The following is a 17,903-nucleotide window of genomic DNA, read 5'->3' on the forward strand; positions in this document are numbered from 1 at the left end:
ATGCTACATCTCAGTCACTGTAACTCTAGCCACAAGAAACCTGGAAGTTTGCATTCACATTTGTGTTTACATGTTATAGACAAACTAAGGTATATAACTTCACAGGCAATTCTGAATAATTTACTAGAAATTTATAGGAAGCTCCTCACTGTGTTGATGCTCATTCTGCTGCTAAGTTCTGTCATGCTCATTACTCTCCAAAAAGTATTTAAAAAACTCAACTTGAAGACTTGGGGAGGCAAGTTATATTTATTTTCTTATTACTAAGTGTATTTTATGGCTATTGTGATGTGTGTCCTCCTCTCCTGTTCAAAACTAAAACAAACTAGCATACATTAGGCATTTCAGGTATTACATACAAAGTGAATTCTCACATCACATAATTTTAAAAGGAGAGAGAGGGGCAGAAGGAGATCAAGCTATCTAAAAAAAAAAAAAATTATCTTTGTATTTTTGTGTCCATGAAAACAGAAAAATGTACTCAACTTCTGAGAGTTTTCACAGGTCCACGTTTTCTGGGCTGTGAAACAAATCCACTGTAAGTAACTATGACATTTTCCAATATACCGCAACAGAACAATACACTGAGGGAAACATTTCAATCTCAAATAATTTGGGAAAGAGGTGTTTTACAACCAGAATTATGTCTGAAAAGTGTTTAAGCACTAAAGCCCCCACTTACCCTTGGGTGACCTCATTGCATTCAGAGGCATTTCAGCAGTCTAACTGGGGGCGCCGTTTGTGTCTTGAAACATCAGCAATTATCTGATCAGAGAGTTTTTGAAAATTGAATGGACAGCTGCTTACAATTGATATGGTTCCAGCTTCACAGTGCTGCAGTGCTTGACTTGTCAGTTATGGGGAGATATGTCTTTTATCCCCAGCCTAGTCCTCTTGTGTATCAGACTTCCTTGCTTGTCTGCCCACAGCAATGTGTGCTGGTTTTGGCAGCCTGCAGTGCAGCTATATATAGTCAATGGAGACCATTGTTTCAGTAGTGAGCATCAGCTTAGCAAGCAGAAACAGTTATGCTCTGCTTTTGAACACTTCCTTTCACCCTAATGCACCCACTTTAGCAGGGGGCAGGGAAAGTGTACATGTTAAGACCTGGAAATCCACATTCACCTAAATTAAGGTGCCTTGCCAACTATGTAGGCCTAATACAATCCTTGTTAAAAATCAGCTGAGGGATTTCTATCGACTCCAGTGGCATCAGATCAACCTCCTAGAGGAGCAGGTTTCCCCCGCTATTTCAAGCAGCAGGTTCTGTTTAGATACCACATAACAGCATGTGCAGAGGCCAACTGCAAGTCAAGCTTGAGATGAAGGACTAGTGGTGGTGTCACCACGTCTCATATTATGTAAAGCTTCATATTTTGCAAGTAATATTCTGTAATTTTGTTCCCCCTCTTCTTTGTCTGGAGAACATGCTGATACTCTGGACATAGTAAGAAAAGTGGATCAGAGCACCATGTCATGGTGATGCCATAAAAGGTAAATTGAGTTCAACATGCCTGAATCCTTGCACAGTTTTCAACACATCTTTGCAGATCTCAGCAGCTCAGTCAATCAACATTGTGGGCAATGGCCTTGGTAGCAGTGGTGGATCTCATGTCAATAAGGACCTTAAAGAAACCATCAGTGGATGTTCTAAAGATGTACATCAGGCAGAAGTAGAATAGCTCTTCTAATGAAGTTCCCTTTGCTAGACCCTACTTGCATCTGTCAAATTGTGACCAGCAATGCCAACAGTTTGCCTTGGACTGCCTTCCGTTGTTGAGTCTCATTAGATATGGTTCTGCCATTCCTGAGGGTGAGTTTATGTACCCTATCTATAAAACAATCCTGCAGTTACCTTACCAGAAAGACTTAAGGCTGCTGCTCTTTTAAACGGAGATGGGAGAAGGGGCATGACAGTTACCTGGATAGCAGCAATGAGCCTTTTTTTCCTCCAGCAAAGCACAGACAAAGCTTGGTTCAGCCCTGAGCATTCAATAGCCTTAGACACTCGTGGATGTGACTCAGATTCTGACAACTAAACACTCCCAAGAGTCCCCTAGCACTCAGTGCCTTCATCCCCAAGGAAACAGATGCCTGTGGGCCCATGATTACAAGCAAGAAGCCGAGACTTTGTTTTCAGCTTTGCCCAATCAGTCAGAAGCTGATTGTACAACAGCTGTAATACACAAATTTAGGTCACTAACTGGAATAGAAAGACAAATTTAAGACTCAAAAAGAAACCCATACATGGAAGAGTTAACAACTTTGTTTAATGTCTTCAGTGGCAAAAAAAACTGTGAGGTGGCACTGTGCATTTCTACCTTGCTGCTTGTACATGTGTTTGGATCTGGTGGCAAGATTTCCGTTCTTTCAATTATAGCTTTTTAAGCTCATGTGAAAGCACACAAAAGTAACGCTGGAATTAAAAAAAAAGACATTGAACACCAACCCATGGATTGTCTGCTTCTCCACAGAAAGCTAGAAAACCCCCAAAAATGGGAAAGCAGAAAGGCCAGAACCAGGAGCTTCCTCACCTCAGCACGACCTCACCATGAAGTTGCAAATCATGGTCTCCTTTGCATGCTCTCCTTCCTACTCCTTATGTCTTGATGTTCTTGGGCACTACATTGCATATCTTGAGCATTGCATTGCAGCGCTGGCTCTGGCACTGGCAGCGTGAGCAGCTGCTGCTGTCCTGAACTATTGGCATCAGTGCCATTGTGCAGCTGGCATGCATGCAGTGGAAGACCAAAGTCATGTCAGAAGCTTGCTGCAGGAGTCTGGTGAATTGTATACAGCAGTGGGCTGCTTTGCAGTTGGCTGCAGAGTGGCTGGAATAGTAGGGAATTTCCTTATCAGACAAGGGAGGCAGAACTGAATTTAAGCATCTCTGGTCATGCAAGAAGGTTTTCTGTTTTGGAGTTTTAGACAGGGAACCTGAAGTCCTTAACATAGTTTTAAAATCATGTCAAAATGACAGCATTCAAGGAAACTCTAGCAGGACAAATTGGTAGAATTTCCTAACTTTTCAGTGCCTGATGATTTGTTTTTGAGAGACAGAAATACAACAAAGGGCCATTTACAGAAAAACTAGTGCATTTAATAAACAAATGGTCTTTGTGTAAACAGACCAGGAGGGAAATATAATTTTACGTTTTTCACACTAATAGTTGAAACTGGATAAAGCTTATGCTTTAGAACTTGCAGAATATTTTTATCTAAGTAGACAGAGAGTTGTTTAGCTTCACTGTGGGACAAAATCTGAGGATTTTTATAGAATCCATTTTAAGTCTTTACATTGTGATCTAGTCAGTCACCTCTTGACCATATACATGCTACTTGCTGACCGTTGCAATAAGAAAACAATGTACTTCCAGGAACATGAGCTGAATGAAACGTCCCATACATACAGTTAATTCACACTTAGAAGAAAGAATTCTTCTTTCATGGAGACCTTGACTCAAAATAAAGCTTTCTGAAGTCAGGAAGAAGTTTGGGAAGACTGGATCTTGCTGTCTACATGTAATGAAAATGTATCATGAGGGCTGTTAAGAAATCAAAGATTTACTGTCCGTCACCAAGTCAATAACATTGAAAGAAAACAGAGGTCTCCTGCCCCTTCTGCTATCATGCTCAATCTTACATCACAGCAGAAGCACTTCAGGTCACCTCTGTAGTTACTAGGGCTGGTAAAACATGATGATGAAAATGAAATATAACCTTTTAAACTGAGCTGATTATTTGAATATATCTCCTTTTGTTTCTGTTCTCCTCCCTTTATAGTGTTACCACTAAGCCAAAATGTATGCAAACAAGCATGTTAAACCTAGCAAGTTGTGCCATGCTATCAGGGTACAAGCTTTAAGGTTAGTTTCTAAGATACTACTGACTATGACTCTTAGAGATAGAAAAGAAAACATAAGGCCAGGGTCTGTAGCATAGCTCATTTTTATTGTTTAAACAGTTTTTGCATAGGAAATATATCCGCTTCCAGTAATTGACTGCAGTATGAGCAGCTGCTAGCAGTATAGGCTGGATATAACAGTAACAATCACATTAAGTCAAGCTTGATTTACACCAGTTTAAAACTTGTGGCAGTTGAGTTCATTTGTAACCTAAAAAAAAGTACCAAAAAGAACATTATTATCCTCCAACCAGGCACAATAAAAACCTTTGTTAACACTCAGGCTAAAAACAGGTCTGATGCCAGAGGGCTCTAATTCCAAAATTAAGTAGCTGTATTGTAATGCATCCTATGAGTGAAGGTTCATTACACAGACTGTGCACGCACCTTCTTTTTAATTAAAATGTAACCTTCAGGATTTATGGCCTACAGTATGGGGAAAAATGCCAGAAGTTTTAAAGTGGATCAACCCTGGTGTGTAGCTAGCAAGCAATAACTGACTACTTGTCACCTACAGTTGTACTAAATGTATCTAAAGAAACACACAGCCCTACAAAAGTTGTTCTCAGAGAAATATCGTTGAGATGGGGTGCCTCTTCCCAGCTTACTAAAAGTTCTATATGATATAAGCACAAATTAACAGCTTGATGAAGACATAATCTAATGCAGCTCTTGAGATGCCTATGCCTGGGACTGAGGAACCCCTCACATTCTACAATGTTGTAGAGATTTTTATTTTATTTTATTTTTTTGAAGAAAATGTTATCTGAAACATATTTACAACTGAACTCAACAGAGACTGTGAAATTGAACAGGCACTGCTCATTTGTTTGAGTTTTTTGGTAAACATTTTGCTGGTTTTTGTTTCTTTCTCATTTTGCATCAACTTTTATCAGTCCATGCAACTTCAATGCCCTCAATGAAGAATGCATAATAAGCCATACTTCTTAAAAAACTTCCTTCTGCATATAGAGATACATTTGCCACATCAGTCCCTGTAGCACAGTTTGCAAAACCATTCTGTCAAAAATACAGTAATACAAAGACTGGCTTTAGTGTCACTAGCTCACACTGCCCTCACTTTATTTAGGCCACCTTTTGTCTTACTGTTACTGTATCATGCAATAAAAGTATCAAAGGCTTATTCTAAGATATTATAATGCTAGTGGCACTGAAGCCCTTTTCACAAATTCAACATACATTTGAATTGCAACACACAGATATTTCTAAAGAGTACTAACTAGTGAACCCTTTTATCATAAAAAAAATAACTACTTACAACCATTGAAGAAAAAATTGCAACAAAAAATGTAAAAATTGACCGTCTCCAACTTGTCCCCTTTACTATTAACAATGTGACCAACAGAGCTGTGGCATGGAAACAGTACAAAGAGTTGTCATGGCAATAAGTTTGGCTGATGCAAAGGTTATGGTGCAGGGTTAAAGGGCAAAATCAGTGGTCCATGTTATCCTCCAACTGCAGTGCTCCACCACACCCACACAATCTTGAGGAATTAGAAAAAACTGGGTAACTAGCAGAAAGTGCAAAATAAGGAGACAGTTTTCAGCTCCTTCAGCATGGAGTAGAACATTCAACTTTGAGCTTTTCCTGTTTAACTTGATTAGCCTGCATACGATTTTACTCTCTCTCTCTTTTTTTTTTTTTAAGTTTTCTATAGAAAACCAATAAAAAAGTCCAGGAGCATGCAGCTGGTTAATGTTAACAAAAGACCTTGACAGGATCGTGTAAACTATATTGGATGTCATGCTTGGGGGCCTTACTGCCAGCAACATTAGAGTTTTTTCATTAAAAGTGAATACTGTACACTGAATATGGGATAACTTTCCGCAGCCTTCATAATCTCACACAGTAAATATAATTTAGATTTAGATACAGAACACACTCGGGTGTCACAGCTGAGTATGTCCTTGTGCAATCTCTTTCATTAAGTCCTTATGAAGCTACAAGTTGCAAATCCAAAATTCTGCTCCCTGAGGACACAGCTATGTGAGACATAAGTACTGTTTTAGTTCTCTGCCTATCCTGAATTGCTCTGTGAACCTAATCTTAAATACCATCATGTAACAATCACAAAAACTTTTGCTAAAGGCCATATATACTAATAAAAAGACAGTGGTGCGTCCAACATTTTGAAATGCTCTGAAAACCAACTTTTCCAATACTAAATACAACAAAATAACCTTCATAAAATATAACTTTTCTCCATTTACATTTTTAAAGGATTAGTAACCTGTGCTTTTCAAGCACAGAAATCTGCGAAATAACTCCTAACATGGACAGATTTTTTTTTTAATACATAAATTAAGAAACTGGAGAGTTTTAACCCAAGTCCAGCTTCCAAACAAAGAATATTCTTGTTTAAAAATGGAAATGACATGCACTTCCATTATAATTGTTAAAAAGTTAGCTTTACAAACAAGGGTATTTTAATTAAAAAAAAAATCTTAACAAAACTATACAGTGTACAAATTACTGTCTACAAGGTAGGCGGTTCATTCAGAAGATCCTCCTTTCTTCTCGCTACTTGCAGCTTCAAAATTCATTCACATATTTTTAATGGAGCTGCCCACCTGAACATCACCCCACAACTATATTGCTATATTTAATATTTTTGCCATGTCTTTATGTACAGTCTCCTTCACTGCCTTTTTTTTTCCTTAGTCAAGCCTCAAACGTTCATGTCACTCCAGGGGAAACACACTTCAGTGGCACAGCCATGAGGCCAGGGCTGCAAAGCAACTTAATAAAGGCAGAACAGTGCACATAGAACGGGGTGGCTCGATTTAGTCAGAATACACTTCCTGGTGAAGGAGGAGGCCAGAGACTGGATTTGAGTTCTCAGTCTTAGCTTAATCTTTTGACTGCTGAATTTCAAAACCAAACCAAAACAAAACAAAACCTGCAATCAATGAAAAGTTAATTTTCTGCCCAACAGGCATTTCTATTAGACATGCAGGTGGAAAAAAAAACCAACAAAAAACAAAAAAAAAACAAACCCCACAGTTGCTTAACAACCCAATTGATCCACATGGAAGGAAGGAAATTTGCTTTCTAAAATATTGCATCTGTAAGTTCAATTTTTTTCATACAGGAGGTCAGAGACAATAAAAAAGCTCTTTTAAAGGCATCTGTCTTCCTACAAGGGCAATCATCATTTTGACTATTGCACTTTGAAGCCTGAACTTGTTTCAGTTTCATCCTGGTGTGCTATTGAAAGCTTAAGGGAGACACCTTGCTAGCGGCACTAATTGAGGACAGCCCTCCAGCACACACCTGGGCTCCCAAACACGCTCGTTATCAGTGGCAGACAGAAAGGACAATACATACTTTGTTTTACAAGGCCAGAGCCTGAGGTGCACTCTGGGTGGGTCTAGTACATTTTGGTAGTCTCAATAGCCATGTGCTTAGTGAACGAATTCTCTTATGATGGGGCTCAGAAAAAGAGCAACATAAAAGTTGAACATCATTTTCTTTCAGTGTCTTATCTTTTTCTGTGGGGTTTTCTTTTTTTTCTTCTTTTTTTTTTCAGTTTAGCTAAAAATGAATCTCAGAGATTTGATTTTCTGCAGCTCCCATCTTTATAGCCACTCAGGCCCTGCCTACACATGCATCTCCTGCTGGAGACATGGGGATGGGCCACCACTACAGCTTGCCAGCCACCATGCACTGGCCAGAGCCAGAGGAACTGACTTTGGTGTGCCACTGCCCAGCGCTCAGCAGGGCAGTTGTCGGAGCTGCACCTCCAGGGCTGCTCCAGGGCAGGAAAGCCTCCAAAATGCAGAGACAACTGTAAAGGGATTAATTTTCCCACCAGGGTATCTCATATCCACAAGTCCATATTCTCCTCTGCTTGTGCCCTAATAAGAGGATGTGCTTTAAAGAAAAACTCACCCTATATTGAGCCATACACCACAAAGATCCCTGGTGTGTAAGAGGTCTCCAGCAACATGCCCACTACTGATCTGCAAAATGGCATGTTACTGGAAATATACTTTTATTAATTACATCATAGTCTAATTCTGTGCATTAAGAAACTCCTTCCTCACTACAGCCCAGAGCCCTCCATCTGACCTGCTGTATGATAAGTCACTGCAAACCTCTGACACAGCATGAGCAGCCTAAAAAATTCTTATTCAGATGCTGTGAGTCAACAAACGTGGGGCTCTGTGTGTGTGTAACATTTGACATAGAGGGAAAAAAAAGGAATATTTAGCAGTCAAGCAGACTAAGGAGGGCAAATTCTCTGCAGGAGTAACTCCAGAGCCAATTGGAGTCAGTGGAATTATGCCAGCAAAGATTTTGGCCCTGTACATGCATCTCCTAGACAAAGCAAGCATCTTTGTCCTTCTGATCTAAAAACATTTTCTAACGTGAACACTTGAGGATGCAGTATCTTTGCCAGAATGGAAAAGGCTTCATCTCACTGTGGCCTCTTTCTCTGTCTGTCTGTCTGTCTCTCTCTCTCTCTCCCTGCCTGCCTCTCTCTCTTTCTTTTTCTTTTTCTCAAGAAAAGAAAACTTAAACAATTTCCTCAAGTCAAGTCTGCCTCCAACAGAATTCATTATTTATTTTTTAAATCCAGAAATGATTTCAGCTTGCACCCCAGGTGGGAAGTTAAAAAGAGGGAACCGATTTGAAAGTTTGTCACAGTAGGCAGAACAGTCGCTTTGCAGCCCTTGCCTGGCTAAGGGTGCACTGCTTCACAGCTACACTGTAAAGTGTTAAAAATCCTCCCCACCCACCCCAGAATATATATATATATGTATGTATAAAAAAAAATCCCCTGTCCACCTCTCAGTACAGAAAAGGACCTCATCACACTGCAAAAATAGCAGTACCCACTTTGGTCAATTAAAACAAACAAAAAAAGCATACATTATTTTTTTTTTTTTAAATCTGTGTACTTACCTATAATAACCAATACAGCTAAAAGCACTACCTACATAGGCAAAACTTGGTATTGCATAATTCGTATAAATTTGTATCCCCTCCCCCCAATATTAATTGGAAGATGAAAAACATGAAAGGTTAATAGAAAAAACACCAAAATACTGAAAATATTGCTGGTCGATTACAATTTTTAAGCGGCAACTATACACAGCCATGATATGCTTTATAAATGTGAGATAAAGGTATAACTGTCTAAAAAATCCATGATGTCACACTTTTTTCCATCTGGAGTACAAAATATTTTGTCATAAAAATGGTAAAGATTTAAAATGATAATAAATGCAGCAAAACAAGTGTAGTGATGTCAATTTTTTTGTGTGGTTTTTTTCTTTTTTTGTTTTTTTCCATTTTTTAGATTTCAAGGCAAGGCACGTAATGTGGACATTATATCTTCGTGCAAATTAGGATTACTGGAAATAGTATTTTAATTATTTTTTAAAGAGACATAGAGGCAAAATGTCTGCCCATGCACATTATATTTCTGTCAATATGTGAAAATTGTTGAACAAGGCTAACTTCTGAAAGCACCATGCAGGTTTTCAGCACCCTGTAATTAGGCTTACATTAAGAGTGCATTATTTAAATATTACATATCCCCATCCTGGTATTACCAGTTTGTAAACGGTAAGCTTTGCCCTTGTGACATGGATTTGCCTATATCTTTGTCTCTAAGATGCAGATTTTACAGAAAAATGTAAACCCTATGGGTTCTTGATGCAACCAGTAACTTTAAATAAATAAATCCTACCCCTCTGTGGAGGCAGCAGCTAAACCAACATAAGTGCTGTGTTTCCATCGATTTCTTTTTCTCAGACATGATTTGTCTTGATTTAATGCCTTTTAATGCCCTCAAAAACTGAGGGGAAAAATAAGTTTGTTCAAAGTAATTTTTATTTCTATTTTTAATCCCCTCAATTTAGAGTCCAAGGGCTGAAGGACTTATAGTGATGACCCCTTAGATATGATATTTTAAATTGCACTTGCCTCTGTAAGTGTTTCTTTAGTGGGGAAAACGTTCACCTTTTTTCCTTTTTTTATTGTTGCATAAGGAGATAACACTTTCACCTATTTAGAGGCATTTCTTCCACAGAGCCTGTGTGTTCATACCAATGGAAAACTTCATATGGCATAACACACTAGAAAAGGCTGAATTAAGGGCCAAAGTTTAATAAATCCATACTGATAACTAAAGGCTACAGAGCTTCTTTTTAAAACATTTAGAAATCAGAGTGTGGAGAAAATGGCTGGCTCACGGCCCTTGTCCTCCTGCAGCTCTGCTGCTGCTGCCTAGCCTTTGTTTTGTGAGATAACCAGGAATAGTGATCCCATGCGTAAACAACAAGAATACTAAACCAATAAAACTAGCTTATCATGCAAATATTAAGGCATCTAGAAAGTCAGTTAAAATATATTGTCAGAGACAGAACATCTATTTCCCAGCGGACTTCATATAACAAAGGCTACTTAGCAGGGGCTGCATTCTACCCATCAGTGAAATATCATTGACCCTTTGTATGTCATTTCAGTTTCAACCATAAGGGAATTAGTGATTGTAAGAGCTGCAGTTGCTGGTCTATTTTTTCTTCTTTCTTCAGTTTCTTTTGCCATCCTGTCTTCCTTTCTTTTTTTTCTTTTTAATTTCACTTTTATCTTTTTCCTTCAGTTGCTTGTTTCTGCTTGAAGGAAAGGCTCTCCAATTATGTTCAAACCATAATTTGGGACATTTGTCGGCAGGATCGGTGTTCTATTTGATACTTGAAAAGGAACCAAGCTAGCCCAGGTACCAGGACTGTTGAAAAGGGGAAAAAGATAACAAGAGAGAGAAAGAGAGAGAAAAAAAACAAAACATAAATTAAATATGATGCAAAAACTAGAACACAATTAATTTGAAATATAGTTAGGTTAATATCCAGTTTTGATAGCACTACTTCAGATAAAACAAGACACCAAATTTTTTAATATTACTTGAGATTCTACTTCACAGTTTTCTTTTGTGAAAGCATGACTTACTTGAAAGAAGAGTAATTGCACTGATCTCAGTTACCAGCGGTATTACTGCTCCCTTACACTAAGTGGCCTGTTTGTTTATGAAAGTCCAAAAAAGTTTCAGATGTAAATACACAGAGCAGGCAGAACTAAACTGTACAAGTGACACTATGTAGCATCACAGATGTTATTGAAGAGCTAGTGGATACACTATGGTGTATGGGTTCCTGTTTTCAAGAACACAAGGGTTCAGTGGTTAAGCCTCCTGTGCAATTTCCCACCCTCTCACAACTCGGTAGTTTATCTTGTCCCAGTCCCAAGATGTGCCTCTGAGGTGCCTGGGTCCCCATGAGAATAAAAGACCTTTAATATTCAAAAAACCTGTTTTCTTTACAGATTTCTCCCTAAAGTATCAGTGCCTAAGGAACGCTGGATAACATGGGTCCCAATCAGGTGAACACTAGCAGCCAAGGGTAGCCATGAGTCAAGCATAGCAGTGAGTACCACAAATTTTGCAACAAACACCTGAAAAAGAAAATGTTTTCAAAGGTAATTCAATGACTTTGGAACTTAAGTCATCTTTTCAAAAGCACTCTCTCACCAAGGAGCTTAAGTCCTAATGACATTCATATATTTACCAGGCACCAACTATTAGTAGGTACTGTACCCAACAGTATTTGCAAGATGGATACTCAAAGAAAGACCTCAGCTGCCTACTCAGTACCACAGCAGACCCCGAATAGCCTTTTCCTCAGATGTGTTTCTGGCAACCCAGGAATAATGGACTTTAGGGAAAGTCTTGTCAAATTTATTCAGAAGAAAACCAGCATTGTTATGTCAGCAGTCATTGCCAAACAACTAAGACCAGAACCGGACACCCAGCATGCAAACACATGCTTCCCCCGCATTTCATTGTATTGAGTTTTTCTCCACACTAGGTGTTTACACAAACGCAACAGCTTACTTGGGAATACACATTGGGATTAGACTGTTGAATTTCATGACAACACATCCGAAGACTAAAACCTCCAACATATGTTTTGTGGAGGACAAGTTTTTTTCCTTCTCTGTCTTTGATCACCCCTCTGCACTGCTCTCTCCCTGGATGAGCAGATGCACCTCTGTGGCATTGGTTGTAAAGAGGAAAACAGACTCTTTCAATCTATTTTAAATGTGTATGGAATAACTACATTACACTTAGAGATTTCTGTGAACCTTTCAGTTGCTGCTGTATGAACATTAAAGAAAGAGGTCAACTTACTTTGTGAAATCCAGGGGACACATTCCTCAGTTCTTTTATATTAAAAATAATACAGCTTCTGTCATTTACTCATGTTTGATACTCTTTACCTCTCTAAACCTGTTAATTTACTGTTTTGACTCCTAACAATTAATTTCAGATGCTCTTTTTTACAAACAAAAATAGTGGAAAAAATTGCTGACCTGCTTATCTCAATGATGGTCAAACTCTGAAAGGAGCAGGACTATTTTTTTTCCTCAAGGAAATGTAAGAAATATGAATAGCTGAATGTATTTTAAATGACTGAAGTACAAATATTATTCAATAGGGGTGCTGGTTTTTTTCCAGCTGGGTATACTCTTGAAGGGCACCTGAAAATCTGCGGAATTTCAACCTCTTCAGAAATCAGGAAAACCTTGCTATATTTTCAAAATCTAATATCAGCTACTATGTTTATTTAAAGATTTTAACTTTATTTTTTCAAGTTCTATTGACTATTACAAATAACATAAATTCTGTTGTTGGAGAAATAACCCCTTTTAGGATTCAAAAATCACAGTTACACTGCAAATCTCAACATATCCACAAAGACTTAAAACCAGTTATGCATGAAAGATTTTTCCAATATGATCTCATGAAAAGATTAAGGTTTTTTAAAAAATTTAATACCAGAACTTCATTTAAGAGGATTAATTGTTTCAACTTATGCTTTATCTTCCTTCATTATTCATTTTAAAATGCATCTTTTGTTCCTTCCTTTTCAGATTTCAGTGATGTCCAGAAGTTAAATTGTGAAATAACAGGCACAATGCAAATCGTTTCCAAGCACAGAGATTTGTAAACATAGTAATAAAAATAAAAATAAAAAAACCAAGCAGATTTTTTTGCTCAGGATCTGTCTGGATATATGTTTTACAGTGCACAGTTCTTTGCTGTCCTGTTACATAGGATTTAGAGTGTTTAGCAACTTTAAACAAAATAGAACACTAACCAAAAGAATGTAAATTTTGTCTGAGGTCAACATGGTATTTAAACAATTTCTGTTGCAAAGGCTAAATACACAGCTGCCAGGTTATCTTTCTGCAGATTTACAGTACACTTCAGTGGTTGGATACATATATATGTGACTTTTTTCTTTGTTTTAAAGTTTACATCCTTCCAAAGACCACAGCAGAAGGAAAGCAGTCAGTGCTAATGAAAAGCAAATTACTATTTGTAGCAGCTTTCTTACAGGAGAAAGATACCTTGATTTTGTGAAAAGTGCTCAATAAAAATAAGTTGTAGCAAGTGACTAATTAGTCTGTTGTTGCCATATGACCTACAAATTTAACACAGGTATTTATCTAAATCTTTCAAGCCTCCCACCTTATATTACAACCATAACAGAAATGTGGATTGCAACAAATTCATCAATGCTGTTTATCAATCTTCAAGGAGTAATAAATCTCCCGCGTTAACACTGTGTAGAGTCAACAGGATTTCACAGATAGGTCTCACAGGAGTTTCAGAAGCCTCTCACAGTGCTCACACAGAGCCACTGTCAGCCAGAGGCAATGGTGCAGACCATGGAGCACCCCACGGTGCCAGGATAGCTACGTGTCATCTGCGTGTGGAGGCTGGAAAAGCCATCGCCCTGGACACCCCTGATGGCAGGCTGAACTCCCTGATCTGCACGCACCCGCCAGGCAGCAGCTGGCCCCACCAGCAGCCGTGAAGGACAGGCCATCCCCTCTGTTTGCTAGCCCTTCCTAAGCCCTGATCTTCAAGGCTTGATGAGCTGTGGCTGTAGTTTGGAAGCTAACCTTACCATACTGCAGTCTGATCTAACGCCAATGCCAGTGCCAGCTCTTTACTGCAAACAAAAAGAGGAAATCTGAACGCAAGTTCCTGAGTTGAACAGTGCTAACAGCACACAGCTTTGAGAACAGCTATGATACAAAGAATAACCAAAATGGTAACTCAGGCTCTGCTAAGCTACATATTCGTGGCTGTCTATCCAGCATTCCCACATAACCCATTACATTTACAGTAAATGTAATTGAACTTCCAGCTATCATATGAGCCACACCCTGCTTTGTAGCTCCCCAGCGCTCCTGTGTGCAGCCAAGCCAGACTGACAGCCCGGCAGAGCAAGGTCTCCTGTCAGCTTTCTCAAACCTGGTCTGAAGGCACCTCTGTGAGCATTGCATGGATTAGCTTCTGCCATGAAAACCATCTAGGGTTTCCCTGCAGAGCGTCCTAGCAGAAGCCCCAGTTACTGCAGACTGCAAGGCAAACTCTGCCTGGGGGTACACACACGGGTGGGAACAGCAGGCAAGGGTAACACACCTTTCCCTTCGCCACACTATCCAGCACTTGTGTAAGTCCTAGGTAAACTTCCAGCCCTAGGTTTCACGAAAGCAGAGGTAATGCTGTGTTTCTGTTCATAAGTGCCTCAACACAGCGGCAGCCAAAACTCTTTCCATTGCCTAGGACACAGGTGAGCTGGTTGTCCTTGCAGAAGTTAATAAGATGTCCCTTTGTCCATGTGGTTTCTACTTCAGATAAAAAAGCTTTGTATTAAATAGAAAGCATGGAATAAAGCAGGTCTACCCCACTCTCCAGCTCATTGCTCCTGAGGAAATCTATGAACCCTGAACTGACAGAGGTACAATATGCCTGTCCCTTGGGTTATCAAGTGAGCCCTCAAAAAACCTGCTCTAGGCTAAGTTTTGAAGAAAATTACATGAGAAGCCCTATCAGATATTGTTGTGGAATTCAGACTAGTAGCCTTTGTGAGAGAATATGATTTGCAGGAGCACCTTCCTGAAGCATTATACCTCTAACTAATTTCATTACCAGAAACAGTTTTCTCTCACCATAACTAGGCTGTCAGGTGTGTTAGCAGTCATCAGTTCCCTCTCTATCCATGGCAAGTATAATGTATTTACCTGTTCAAATGTAACAAAATAGCAAAGGAAAATTCTGCAAGCATCCTACAGGGTTAACATTCTCCATTACAGTTTCCATTACAGTTTTCACATGTTAATTCAATCAAGATTTCTGCCATGATTTCCTCATAAAGATAATAATTGCTGTTTCAAGAACCTCTGATTAAAATATTACTGGAATGGAGCACAGGCTTTACTAACATTATATGTACATACAGCCCGTTTCAGAGGTTATAATAACATAAAGAATATGATAATGTTAAACAATTAACTAAATGCAATAAAAAATAAATCCAATCAGATCTGAGTGAATCTCAAGGATTTTAAGATTCCTATTTTCCACCAGTTAGTATCTTCTATTACAGCTTCAGAAGTGTGTAAGAGTATTTCACCATCTTGAACGCACACCTAAAACACTGTTTTCTTCTTGCACTGTTACTACCTTGTGAATGAACACACTAGCTTAGGTAAGCTAGATCAGATCATGCCAGGTCACTATTTGGACAGAAAAGGTAGAAATGCCTTTGATGTTGAGAGAAGCGGCACTAGCAAGTCACTAGCAAGTTTCATCTGTCTCTGTACTAAGCAAGTGCTCAAGCATACAAGAACAGGGAACTTTACCATTTCAAATTGTTAAGATTATATGAACTTTGGAACCACAGCTGTGCTAACCTCAGTGCCCTGGCTAAATTCCCCTTTCTGAATTTTTGCCAAAAGAATAACCACCCCTCTGGCATCTCCTTAATGGGGTACTTCTGTTACCATTCTAAACTGGTATCTTAGTTAAACAGCTGCCAAATTTCACCTCCAAGGTGAACATTTATTTCAAGAGATATCTTAAGTATATCTCAGTTTAATTTAGGATGACTTTTGTAGTTTAGCAGGCACATACCACCCATCTAACAGATGGAGGAGGTAAAGACCTATTGATTTATGCTCAGATTAGGGAAAAGGAAATTCTGCTGCAAGGACACTTACTCTACTCTCAGCAGACCCCTTTTTGTGATAGTGTAGCAAAAATAGGCAAGGAAAGATCTGGAAGAGGCCACATAGCTCACCACAAACAAGGAAAATCCACAGCAGAGGAGGACCCAAAGAAATCGTGCATGTCCATGCTACGCTCTGGATCACACATGCCCGAATGTTTGATGCAGCAACAGGGCTAAAGGAAGTTGGCAAACATGCAAGTGCACAGAGGGGGGCTATGACCAAGTGGAGGGCTGCCTCACAGAGCCAAACCATGGAGAACATGGGCTTGGGTAATGAAAGACTACTGGGGCTGCTTATGAAAAACTGACTTTCCACTTTCTACACCTACACTGTTTTTTTCCCCAAATATTAACATTTCACATTTCAATCTGTTACTTTTGACTCTTAGCACTTTTAAATATATGACTAAAAGTCTATTTATCAATTTAGCATATCCAAATAGTAATGCAGATAATCCTAACTGCACCAAAAAAAAAAAAAAAAAGAAAAAAAGAAAACCCAAACCACCAACAACCCGACAGTGTAATTTTACAGCTTCAAAACAAAAAACAAACAATTGGAGGTAAAGATGATCAAGTAGAAAACTGGAGTAACCAAGGGGTTAAAGATACAGTTTACACTTGGGAATTGTCTGTAATATGCTCCTCCTTCCCTTGCAGTGCTGCCAAAAATCATCTGACAGGAAACATAAGATTAAGTTTGTCCTACCTAAGCGAACAAAGAGTGCTCAGAACAGGCAACCAGTTCACTGCAGAGCGGGAACTTTCCTAATCCTGCTGGAATCTGCAGTGCTGCTCAGAAAATATTACTGAAGTTGTTTTCTTTACTTTAGTATCTTGCTTCTGGATCATCTCATTCATTTTGGTCACACTGCAGTTCTTGCTGCTTCTCCCATAAAGGTTAACTTAAAGCTCCAAACATAATCATGTGGAAAATGGACATTATTGATTCCTACGGCCCATTGTTCCCCCATTCTAAGTCCCTGAAGTTCAAGTTCAATCTGGAATTACATCATGTCTGGTTTCTCCTGGTTACCAGACGGCTTGAGACGTGACCACAGCTACAGAAAAAACAAACAGCCTTCTTCACGCTTCGGCTCCCCTATCGATTCAAACATAAACTTTTTTTCTTTCTCTCAAGTATGCTTCAAGTATAGAGCATGGTTAATTTAGAGATTAAGTTCCAAATTAGATTATATAATGGCATCTTAATGGATTGCTGACCCATTTCCTGTGGAATGGCAGCATGCAAGTCTGGCTTGAATACAATTAATGTCTTAGGAAGTGTTCTGAAGATGTTTGCCTAGATGGAGAGGAAACATAATGTTCTGCACATCTTTCTGCATTACAGAGTTGGACAAAACTATTAGAGTTAGCAATTTAAATTGATAAAGACCAGAAATCATTAGGGTTTTTTCCTATGATACTTTTACAATGGGTATACTTCAGCATTTTTATTCTTAAACTGTAATGAATTAATACTTCTATTCCAAAATGTCACCCCAGGGGAATGGGGCTGGGGGGCAGAGGGTATGAACCATTGCTCAAACAGGTGTCTCTGTTTGCCAGAATGTGCTTGCCACAGGAATGCTGCTGGCTGTGTTACTTCAGCTATGCCTTCACTCAATACCAAACAGATGAGGTACTGTGCTACAAAGACAACCTGCACCCATTCTCAATTTCCCTTCTACTGCTTTCACAAATCAGAGATTATCCCATTTGCCTTCCTTATCAGCATTATTATCATAAACCCAGAGTGGTGCTGGGTGGAAAAAATGATGCTTGGAAAGCTGAATATCCCTACAGCTAGAGTTGAGAAGGAAATTCAGCATGCTGAGAACACAGCTCCCCCTCAGCACCTTCAGGAACAAACAAGCTGTTG

At 39.0% G+C, this 17,903-nt stretch overlaps 1 protein-coding gene across 9 annotated transcripts in view; it reads right to left on the reverse strand.

The window, feature by feature from the left end:
- Positions 1 to 3,930: 3,930 nt before the first annotated feature.
- NFIB (nuclear factor I B) overlaps positions 3,931 to 17,903 on the reverse strand; it is a 274,329-nt gene continuing 260,356 nt past the window's right edge. For all 9 annotated transcript variants that reach the window (XM_027807930.2, XM_027807927.2, XM_027807926.2 and 6 more), the window contains one exon: positions 3,931 to 10,665. In XM_027807930.2, coding sequence (XP_027663731.1) covers positions 10,648 to 10,665 — 18 coding nt within the window. In that variant the 3' untranslated portion in view covers positions 3,931 to 10,647. The remainder of the gene's footprint in view (positions 10,666 to 17,903) is intronic.

The sequence above is a fragment of the Falco cherrug genome, chromosome Z (assembly GCF_023634085.1).
Source record: "Falco cherrug isolate bFalChe1 chromosome Z, bFalChe1.pri, whole genome shotgun sequence".
Taxonomy (NCBI): Eukaryota; Metazoa; Chordata; class Aves; order Falconiformes; family Falconidae; genus Falco; species Falco cherrug.